At 41.3% G+C, this 12,500-nt stretch overlaps 1 protein-coding gene across 1 annotated transcript in view; it reads left to right on the top strand.

The window, feature by feature from the left end:
* LOC307253540 (neural cell adhesion molecule L1.1-like) overlaps positions 1-4,005 on the top strand; it is a gene marked incomplete at its 5' end in the record, with an annotated part of 38,147 nt that extends 34,142 nt beyond the window's left edge. Inside the window, 3 exons of the mRNA XM_080031647.1 lie at positions 695-826; positions 2,248-2,326; positions 3,707-4,005. Coding sequence (XP_079887773.1) covers positions 695-826; positions 2,248-2,326; positions 3,707-3,962 — 467 coding nt within the window. The 3' untranslated portion in view covers positions 3,963-4,005. The remainder of the gene's footprint in view (positions 1-694; positions 827-2,247; positions 2,327-3,706) is intronic.
* Between the last annotated feature and the right edge of the window lie 8,495 nt (positions 4,006-12,500).

Raw genomic sequence — 12,500 nt, 5'->3', positions numbered from 1 at the left:
GAAGGTGCATCTACATGAGGTAAAGCCTTCAGGTGATGGCGCATGGATTTTATACCTTCTGCTGTACGTCCAGGTTTGTTTCTTAGCAGTAGAATCAACAACTGAAACATTTCTTGGGCTCTTCTTGGGGATTTTTCTGAGCTCCTGCACCAGTGTCAGGGGGAGGAGGGGAGGGGGGACACCAGTTTGTAAACGCTGCCATACTGAGAAATACAGAGAGAGTTTTGTGGAGCTGATAGGCTTAATCAACTTTGTGTCGACTCATTTGGCGATGGCTTGAATGTAACCGAAATGTATTTATATGAAAAAAGTTACGCACTACAGCTTTAAGGGTTATTTTAAGTACTTTTTCTAGTATCTCTAGTAAGTATTGTTGCCTATCTCTCTCTCTCTCTCTCTCTCCCTCTCTCTCTCTCTCGCTCAATCTCTCTCACATAGCTATAAGGGTTTTTTAAAGTATTGTTGTTGCCTCTCTCTCCCTCTCTCTCCCTCTCTCTCTCTCTCTCCATGTGTAAGTTACGCACTATATCTTTAAGGATGTTTTAAAGTATTGTTCCCAATCTCTCACTCTCTCCCTCTCTCCCTCTTTCTCCCTCCCTCTCTCTCTCTCCTTCTCTCCCTCTTTCTCCCTCCCTCTCTCCCTCTCTCCCTCTCTCTCTCTCTCTCCCTCCCTCCCTCTCTCTCTCTCCCTCAGTCCCCTCTGAGATGCCGGGGGGCTTCGCGGCTCAGGGCTGGCTGATCGGACTCATCAGCGCCATCTTGCTGCTGATCCTCATTCTGCTCATTCTCTGTCTCATCAAGCGCAGCAAGGGGGGGAAGTACGCAGGTAGGACAGACAGGCTATAGACACACACACACAGACAGACAGTCAGACGGACAGACAGACAGACAGACAGACAGACAGACAGACAGACAGACAGACAGACAGACAGACAGACAGACAGACAGACGGACAGACAGTCAGACGGACAGACAGACAGCGTAACAGGAAAAAAGCGTGTCAAGGACATTTTATATTTCCGACATATCTGTAATAGAAGAATAAACTCATAGAAAATCTAAGAATTTAGGGCGACTGTGGCTCAGTTGGTAGAGCAGGTCGGCCGATGATCAAAGGGTTGGAGGTTCGATCCCCGCCCTGCCACCTGTGTCATAGTTGTTGTGCCCTTGGGCAAGACATTTCACCCAACTTGCCTCGTGTGAATGTCGATAGTTAGCCTGCTATGTGTGTGTGAATGGTAACGTGGGAAAGGAAAACAGGTCTCCCTTGCAAAAGAGTCTTCGGTCTCAATGGGATTTACCTGTAGAAATAAAAGGTTAAAACATTTTTTTTTTAAAACAGAGTCACAGAGTAAAGGTCCAGCCTGCATGGTCAGCCCCCGACGGGACTGACAGTATATTTTGGTCAAACAGAGGTTTTAAAGCCCCCATCAACACCGGGGCGTCAACTAACAGATGGTTGATAGAGTAAACAGGTCTCAGGGGGTTATTGTGGTCAGCTACAACAAACCTTAAAATAGTTTAGGCAACTGTTTTGTCAGCACATTCTTAGAGGAAAGGCACATGTGTTAAACTAATAAGTAAGTAAGTAAGTAAGCTTTATTTATATAGCGCCCTTCACAGACCAGGGTCACAAGGCGCTTCACAATACACATTTTATACATACACTCAAACACCGATGGCAGTAGCTGCCATGCAAGGCGCTGTTTGAACCATCGGTAGCAATTTGGGGTTCAGTGTCTTGCCCAGGGACACTTCGACATGTGGGTAGGCGGGGAATCGAACCTCCGACCCTGCACTCCAGAGGCAAACTCCCTACCCACTTCGCCACTGCCGCCCCAACTGTGTATAAACTGTGTATAAACTGGTGTGATATACATATGAAAAACAGATCAATACGATAGTTACACATTAATTTGCCCTCACAAAGCGCTACTATATATATTACATTTTTTAAAATTCATATACAAGGTTTTTTTTGTTTAGATACAGTCTCAAATTTGTTCAGCTCATCTTTACAGTTATTACAAAGATATATTTAGTCAATATGAATCTTAACCTATTGTTTCTGTATTGCCTAAAGGTTAAGTTAATTCACCCGTTACCCTGTTCCTAGGAAGCACAAACACACACACACACACACACACACACACACACAGACACACACACACACACACACAAACACACACACACACACAAACACCTGCACTTTTAATAGCTTGACATTGTGTTGTTTTATTTCTGCAGTGAAGGACAAAGAAGACAAGGAGGTGGACTCAGAAGCGCGGCCCATGAAAGACGAGACGTTTGGAGAGTACAGGTATATGTAAACTACACACAGTATGTTGTGGGCCCTCATAGTGTAGCGGTTAGAACCTTTTTTTCCAGTTTTTTTTTTTTCGCTAACACTCAACTAACTTTTAATTCCTTTTTCATCTCAATTTTCTTTCTTTCCTTAATGCCTTCAGATCACTGGAGAGGTGAGGACATTAACCGCCTCTTTAGACTCTGTATTTGCATGATTTTATCATTTAAAGGGGCACTGTGTAATGTGACATCATCAAGAAAGTTCTAGAAAGTTCTAGAATGCAACCCTAACCCTAACCCCTTTCGAATAATAACAGAAGCTACAGTGGCCTTCAAGGACAAGAACAATTCAAAATTTTAAACAATGCACCTGATGACATTCCAAAAACATGGATTCCTCCATACGACTTGCCCGCTCAATGGACAAAATGTAACATTAATATTTGTAATTCTCCGCTCAGGAGGATAATTCAGATTATTGGCAGAGGTGATTTTACACCAATGAGGACATATTCATGAATGAGGATATTGATTTGAGCTAATGAATGAATTAAAATGTTACACAGCGTCCCTTTAAGTTCTTACCAAAAATCATAAATTGACTTCTGATTCAGACCAAACACACATGAGCTGTGAAAATATCCGTTAAACTTGTACTTTTAGATTATTAAACGTGCTACCGGGAACTTTTAAATATTTCTGAAACAGTCTAATTTTCCCTCTGATGATCATAGATAACATGTAACAGCAAACGAGACCATCAGTGCAAAGAAAGAATGCTTTTTGTATATAGTTTTTCTTAATATCCTCGTTTTGAGTAGGAGCCGTCTTTGCTCAGACCTGCGCAATTATGACGCGCGTCTTGCTGAGCGCACAGCAAAGGCTAATGCTTTTGTCATCATGGGTACGCTCACCCATTAAAAAAAGGAAAAGTGGGGGCGCCTTTAGCTCAGTTGGTAAGGCGTCCCCCTCCCGGGCCGGGCCCAGCAGCAGACCCGGGTTCGATTCCAGCCCGCGGTCGTTCTCTGCATGTCACTCCCCTCTCTGCCCCATTTCACCTCTGTCTCTCTGCACTATCAATAAAGCATAAAAATGCCCAAAAAATATCTTAAAAAAAAAAAAAAGGAAAAGTAAGGGGGCGCCCTTAGCTCAGTTGGTAGGGCGTCCCCCCCATGGGCCTCGGCCAGCATCGGACCCGGGTTCGATTCCAGCCCACGGCCAATCTCTGCATGTCACTCCCCTCTCTGCCCCATTTCAACTCTGTCTCTACACTATCAATAAAGCATAAAAATGACAAAAAAATATCTTAAGGAGAGGAGAGGAAAGGAAAGGAAAGGAAAGGAAAGGAAAGGAAAGGAAAGGAAAGGTAATCAAATTATCTTTTCCTATTTCTTTGCAGTGACGCGGATGAGAAGCGTTCTGGCAGCCAGCCGTCTCTGTGCGTGGAGAGCAAACTGGGCAGCGATGACTCTCTGGCCGAGTACGGAGACAGTGTCGACATCCAGTTCAACGAGGACGGCTCATTCATTGGTCAATACAGTAACCGAGGGCCCGTCCCCCCCGGCAACGAGAGCTCTGGCCCCGCCTCTCCTAACTCCGTCCCACCTCCACCGATAGCCCCCTCTATGTCAAGCATCTTGAACCGGCCCACATAGACACATACACACACACACACACACACACACACACACACACACACACACATAGACACACATACACACACATACACACACATACACACACACACACATAGACACACATACACACACATACACACATGCTTATACACACATTTATACACACACATACATACTACACACACATTAGGGACACATACTCTACATAAATACACACACATAGACACATAGACAGACACACGTTAGATACACAAACACACACACACATTAGGGACTCATACTGTACATAATACACACACACATAGACACATAGACACACATACACACACATAGACACATAGACACACATACACACACATAGACACACATAGACACACATACACACACATTAGGGACAAATACTGTACATAATAGACACACACATAGACACATAGACACAAATACAGATACATACACACGAATATATAGACACACACACACATAGGCACATAGACAGACACACATGCTTATACACAAACACACACACACATTAGGGACACATACTGTACATAAATACACACACACATAGACACATAGATAGTCATATTACACACACACACACACACACACACACACACACACACACGCTGTATACAAACACATATAGACACATTACATAGGCCTACAGTAAATACACACACACACACACACACACTACAAAGAAATACACACATACATATACACACTGCCTGTCTGCAACAACAACTACACCAAAAAAGGAACAGACCACTCCTGACTCCACTGCCTGTAATGTTAAAGTTCAAGAACACACACACACACACACACACACACACACACACACACACACACACACACACACACACACACATACAAAACACACACACACACACACACACACACACACACACACACACATATATTTAGGCCTGCTGTATCAAATACATTCCACGGGTTATTGCAGTGAAGCTGTTTACAGGATGTCTCGCCTTTTCTACAACAAGTTTACACACACACACACACACACACACACACACACACACACTCACCCACACACACACACACACACTCACACACACACTTAGCTACCTTCAAGTAAACACAAACAATCAGAGTCAGATAACCCTTCACTCTTGGGAAAATGGGAAATTAGTTGCCAGCTGTTTTAAAATTTAAAGAAGAATTTTTTTTGTTTACATCGTCGAATGATTTCCGATTGGACACCACTGATTTGTACTTAAACACCTACTTCACCGGTGTAAATATGAAGGTGTATTGAACTCTGAGATCCTACGTAGTATAAATTTGCAACCATTTTAGAAATCGGTTCATCCTAGCCTGAGAAAAGGCAGAAAGAGTGATTTATGGTCTCACTGTCTAACCCTACATTTTACCATGCGTGACATCACACATGGTAAAATGTAGGGTTAGGATTAACAGGACAGCTGGGCCAAGGGAAGACTGAGGGAAGAAAAACCTCATTCATTATATTATAATAGCGATTTTATAATGATAGAACGCCGGTTCTGTTTGGGTGAAGTATTCCTTTAACTAAATGCTTTTTTAGCTACAAATTCTCCTACATATGACCATTGTAACACACTTCAGTAAATAGCAAGCATTGTTAAAAAAAAACAGCTGGTGTAGCTCGGTCCAAGAATGAGTGAGTTAGATGGAAAAAAAAGGGAAAAAATTCATATTTGTACAAACATTAAATTCTCATAACCACATTTGAAGTCATATTTATTCTTTTTTATATTTTTATTATTAACGTCATCCATCTTCAGTTCTCTTTCTACTTGTCTGTGCGTCTGCTGTCAAACCGTCACCATTACGTGTCTTTGTTTGTGTAGTTTGTGTTTTAGCGAGCATGCGTCTGGGAATGATATAAGCAAATTTTTTAATTATTTTTTTTTTTTTTGAATGTACGCGCGGCTGTCAAACCTAAGATGCATGCCCATTTCTGAAGCATTTAGAAAAATCATTTAATTAGTCGATATTTTAGCATTTAGTATGAGTTTTTAAGACTGACTGTTATTTGTACAGCTCTGGAAAAAAATTAAGTAACCAGTCTGGATTTTTTTTTTTTTTAATCTTCATCTCTACATTACTTATTGAAAAATGCTCTTAATGACAAAAAAAATTATTGGAATTTGGTAGAAATGTTGTCAGTAGTTTATAGAATAAAACCAAAATGTTCATTCTACTCAAACATATGCCTATAAGTAGTAAAACGAGAGACACTGAGTATTTGGAGTGGTCTCTTCATTTTTTCCAGAGCTGTATCTCTATGTGTAATTGTCCGTGTTCTCAGTCGCTGCTATGTAACTAGCAGTGATGGGAGATATGTTGCCTTAAGAGAGTCCGGTTAATTCTCCTGTCTCTCCTCCCTCTCTCCCTCTCTCTCCCTCGCTCTCGCTCTCTCTCTCTCTCTCCTTCCATCTCTCCCTCCCTCCCTCTCTCTCTCTCTCCTTTTCTCACTCTCCCCCTCTCTCTCTTTCTCTCTCTCTCTCTCTCTCATTTTTTCTCTCTCTCCCTCTCACTCTCTATCTCCCTCTCTATCTCCCTCTCTCTCCCCCTCTCACCCTCTCTTTCTCTCTCTCTCTCCATCAATTATTAATTTTTTTGTTCCATTTTACCCGGCACATAAAAATAGCAGGACTAGGTTTCTATGGTGGCCTTAAGGGCTCATAGCAACTAGCAAACACAAAAGCAAAATTATTCACACATTGTGCAATGTGATTTGCAGCGAATTGAGCTTTCAGGGCCACCGTAGATTGTGATAACAGACAGAATGACACACATAAACACACACACACTCACACACTCACACACACACACATGGAGGGCCGGTCCTCTGTAGCAAAAACCATATGGGACCCTCTGACGGAGAGAGGGATGAAGGAGGACAGAAGGAAGTTGACATAATTGGGAATGCGATGTATCGTTCTCTGAATGTAAATACAACCTTGAGATTGTCATTATTTTTTTTTTAATTGTTCTGCTTCGTTTTATAACATGATCAAATTGTAACTTTTTTTTTTAAATAATGCGTTTGCTGTTTTGGTTTTGTTTTGTTTTGTACTGTTTTGTAGCGCTCCGTCCTTTTGCTGACCCGAACTTTAAAACTTGCAATTTGGGGACTTTTTAAGCTGCTTTTACTCGCTAGCCTACTTAAAGTCCTTAATTGTCCCTTCTAAGTTTTTCCTCTTGTGTGTCCATATAGAAGTTCACATACATTTATAGACAAATCTAGAATCATAGTTAGAACAACCTTCCCCCCCCTAGCCCACTCATTGAATTTTCTTTTCTAGCGCTTAGAATATACAGCAAATAATACCGATTTTGAAGCAGTCGTGTTATGAATATTAGCATTTATACAGCTATAGCTAAGGCATGGCTGTTTGTTTTTGATGGGCAACATGATCAAAAATAGATCTTAATACTTTAGAGGGTTTTTTTTTTTATTTGAGCGTTTATTTGTGTTTGTGTGTGTTTGATAAACTCAGTTTTTCGGCCGATGGCGTGAAGCAGGGAACCCTCATGTGATTGGACCGAGAGCTGAAGTTTGTTTGCGATTGTTTGTGGAGCAGAGAGACGAGGCTTTAAAGAGTCATTTCACACACACACACACACACAGACACACACACACATACACACAGACACACACGCACACACTCACACACTTACTGTACAGACACACACACATGCACACGTTGAGCAGGGAGTAGTAATACTGCATTAACAAATGGCAAAACACATTTTTGTCAAAGATACATTAGTTTCATGTTTTGAAAAAATTTGAAATAATTCCCTTAAAAGAAATGGCTACTCACTTCAACTGAGAGCATTTGTTGGGGACTATTTTCATCTGCGTAATAATCTACGGGGCAGTTTACATCATGTAGGCCTACAAATTTAGCAAAAGCTCAATTTTCCCCACGTAGGCTACACACCAAGCCAACGTTATAAGATTAATACACTCTGGCGGCTGTTTTTGTAAAGAAATAAACAACATGTGCGTCTGAACTGAGTGAAAAAGGAGTAGGGTTGCAAAGGGGTGGAAAGTTTCCGGTAAATTACCGGAAACTTTCCGGAAACTTTCCACGGGAACTTTCGCTCGGGAATTTTGGGAATATTCAAAATTGGAAATTATAGGAATTAACTAAATGGCGGTAACTTAAATGATTTTTTTTTTCATACAAACATAAATCTAAACATTTAAACACTATGTTTGTTCATAGGCAGACATCCATGCAAAATAATACAATTAAAAACATTACATTTGAACAGATTTAGGGGAGAGTGGCCTAAGTTGTGCCACTTTTTACTCAAAGTGACTTTAAAGTAAGGCCTTGACAGTAAAGTCTCCAACTCAAATATGTACATATATTTCAGGGTGTTGTGTATCTCCGACAATAAAAACTTTGGATCTGGAATAAACTGTTGACGAAATATAGCTTTCGGAAAAAAGTTGTCTTGTGGCACAACTTGCCCCCGGTGTGGTGTAAGTTGTGCCATTGGAGAAAATACCATGGGGTAAATTGTGCCATTGATATATATCTCATAAACTGTATTGCAAGACACATCCATTACTTACTCCACTTACTTAAAACTCACCTAGGCTCTTTGGCACAAATCACCTCAACCCCAGAATTTTGGATAATAAGCATGATGCAGCAGTTTAGGGCTGACATCGTCCTAATTATATAGACACAAAGTGTAGCATACTAAAGCACTAAAACATGTGTCAAATGTTTTCAAACTTGTCTATAATTGTTCAGACACAATAATCAAAAACATTGATCATGGAAATTTTACTTTGAAAGGCAAAACACAGTTTTTTGAGCTTAAATGTGCTTATTCCATGTTTCTCCCTTCTTTACAGGATGAGTCTTCTATGGTTATCTAGAAACAATGGGTGGCACAAGTTGCCCACTGGCACAACTTAGGCCACTCTCCCCTATTTGTAAGAAGAGCTTTATCAAGTTTTGATTATTTTATGAACAATCAATAATTTCCCTGAACAACAAAAAGATGCATGTTGAGTAAAATTTTACTCATCTGTCTGACCCATGGGGTCTGACTCCACCCATTCAATGAATAAAGTCAAATGCCCCCCATGTGATGGAGGAATGCACAGTGCATGTAGGGGGCGTGGCCTCAGTACCCCTGCAGTAGGATGTGTGCTATGTGCAATTTGCCTAGTGTACTTGCATAAAATCTGGTTGTTTTAGTCAAGATTATGCTAAAATATATTATCCCCAACTATATTTAAAATCACAGTTTAAGCCTCTGTAAACCTGGTCTAGCAAAAACAAATTTATGATATCAAGTTGGGTGTCTCAATAAACTTTAAAAAACAATCTGATTTGAAATTAAATGTTCATAAATATATTAAAACTTTGTGTAAAAAACTGTTTTTACAGTCTAGAACGTTTGTCTGGACTAAAATAACATAGTTAAGAGGATTAAGTGCATTTGGGTGGCTTTAAATTTAGTAAATTCCCGTTTATTCCCGTTAATTCCCAAAATTCCCGTTAATTCCCATAAATTCCCGTTAATTCCCATGGAAAGTTTCCAACTTTGAAAATTCCCGGAATTTTGCAACCCTAAAAAGGAGTGTTCCAAATTTAGCCTAGATTAGTGTGGACGTCCTCTGTGTTATGACATGAAACAGCAGGATGTTTATATTACTTTGATTTATTTAGTGTTGGAATGGGACCGCCAAAAAAAAACAAATATTAAAAACTAGCCTTGTGAAATGTCTCCTAAATCTCTGTCTCTCTACTTCTAATGCTGACTGTACAGCCCTACCTGTCTGTCTGTCCGTCTATCTGTCTGTCTGGCTGGCTGTCTGTCTGTCTGTCTATCTGTCTGTCTGTCTCTATTGCAGCCTTCTTTTATACATATAAAACACATTGGGAAGAAAAAAAATAAAATAAAAAAACAAATAATATTAAAAAAGACAAAAAAAAATGTAGTTATATAATAATATCAATACTGCTTATGATAACTAGCCTAGTGATACCAACTTGATTATCACACTGGCTTCAAATTCATTCCTCTCCCACATACCAGTCTGGCCTTTCTCCAATCTCTGAGCTGAGGGGAGGGGCTTGTCAAATTTCTTTAGCCAATCAGTGCCCATAATTTCTGTCCCTTATAGTGGAAGGCAGCCTCTGATTGGTTCATGCAGTCGTCAATCGAATAGCCTCATTAGACCAGCTATGTTTTACAAGCTTATTCGTCGCGCTATATTGACATCAACCACTACATGAACCAATCAGGGGCTGCCTTCCACTAACAGACAGAAAGGGTGGGGAGGGTCCGGTCTGACTGGAGGCTAGATTGATGCACTACATGAACCAATCAGGGGCTGCCTTCCACTAACAGACAGAAAGTGGGGGGAGGGTCCGGTCTGACTGGAGGCTAGATTGATGGCTACATGAACCAATCAGGGGCTGCCTTCTACTAATAAACGGAGATTGGAGTAATTTAATATTGAATAGCTGGAGAGAAATGAATTTGAAGCTAGCTCGAGACTAAGCTAGTCTTGCTAGGCTAACTTATAACAACAACAACAACAACAACAGTGCTATTATCTGTTACGATGGCGCGCTAAATATGGTCGTCAGTAGCGATGAAGCTATCGGTAAAAAATCAATTAAATTAAATGAATCAGTATCACAGGATCTAGCAGGGATACACACACACACACACACACTAGAGGCTGGAGAGAAGAGGGGTTCACACACACACACACACACACACACATATCTATATATACAGAGGGGTTGGGGTAGGGTGGGGGGAGAGGGTGTACTGCAATATTGAGGTGTGTGCTAATGTTGTACCTGCTTTTTGCATCGTGCGCTGTTTAACTGTAGCCGACAAACTAACCCCAGACTGTCAACTAATAAATAAACATGGACTACGCATATCCTGAACTAGCCTGTGCAAGTGATTATTTTACTCTGTGTGTGTGTGTGTGTGTGTGTGTGTGTGTGTGTGTGTGTGTGTGTGTGTGTGTGTGTGTGTGTGTGTGTGTGTGTGTGTGTGTGTGTGTGTGTGTGTGTGCGTGTGTGCGTGTGTGCGTGTGTGTGTAAATGTTGTCCTTGGAACACTTCTGCATTCATATGTAGGTCAGAAGATTATTTTTACTATACTACCACACACATACACACACACACACACACACACACATGCTTGTTTATTATACTGCAAAATGCAATTGGATGTATTGGGACATCGGACGCTGTGCTCGAAAAAAGCCCTACTAACGTCCTCCCTCCTACATACTCAACATGTATATACTACATACTGTCTACTTAACTATCGATTGTATATGCGAGGTTCGTCGGACCTCGGAAGTATACAGTCAGAAGCAATAAAGAATGTTTTTTTTTTTAAACTTCCGTGTCCTTTGAAAAGACGCAATGCATTGTGGGGCGGTTGAGTAGGAAAAGTATCCTATCGATCCATAGGTTGCGTTCCGAATCGCACACTTTCTTTTTTCTATTCTACATACTACATCCGACGATAATCTAATTTAAAAATAATCTAGTTAGGATGCAGTAGGCATACTATTGGGACATACTCTTATTTCATCATAACATTGCGCCTTGATCTTGCCTCTTGCTTTTATATCCGTCGCATCCCCGTTTGCTTTCATATGGAGGCTTCGTCGATGTGACGTCACTTCACGTGCGCATTGGATTGTGGGTCAGAATCGCCCAAATAGGATGCAGTTTTCAACACTAACAATCTTGGCCGCATGAAGTAGGACATCCGGGTACTTCTAACCATCCTAAATCTGGCCACAAGAATCGGGACATCCTAAATCTTGTTTCTACATGCTATATAGTAGAAAGTATGCGATTCGGAACGCAACCACACAAAATCTTACCGGAGGTAAATACTCATAGGACGTTGGTAGGGCTTTGGTATGAGTAAAGGCCAGGACACACCAGCCCGATAATCGCCGTCGTCAAAAAAAAAGACGAATCTGTTTGGTGTGTGCCGTGACGTCGGCCGACGTAGAGGTCGTCGGGCTTGTTTTGAGCCTGTCGGCCGCCGATTGAACATGTTCAATCGGCGGCCGACCGTCTTTCATTTGGAGCAATTTGATTGGTGGAGGGCTAGCGAATCAGTGAAGCCCGGAAGTGAGGCGTGTAGCACAAACAGCTAACAACAGCTAGCCATCGTTTTAATGTGTTTGTTCGTTTCGTTTTGCGAGTACTCCCATGCATCAACCCTTGTTGACTGCTCGACACCATGCTCGACACTCTCTGCTAACAATTGTGCTCTTATGGTCCATAAATATAAATACGTATTTCTATCTATGTTTATGCTCTAGAGAGCTGTCCCATCATTTCCGGCTTTCGTATTTTTTCGGGCCACAATACAGATTAGCGCCGCCTGCTGTTGTGGAGACATTACGTCCCGCGCAAGCGCAGAGCGTACGGAAAATAAGCAGTCGACTCGGTGTGTTCTTTGGCCGCGACGGGAAGACTGGAGCTTCCTGAAACGGCCGACTCCATTTTTTGCATAGTCGGA

Source organism: Ammodytes marinus (genome assembly GCF_949987685.1).
Source record: "Ammodytes marinus genome assembly, chromosome: 7".
NCBI lineage: Eukaryota > Metazoa > Chordata > Actinopteri > Uranoscopiformes > Ammodytidae > Ammodytes > Ammodytes marinus.
The sequence above is the reverse complement of the archived record's forward strand: the minus strand, read 5'-3'. Positions and strand labels throughout refer to the sequence as shown.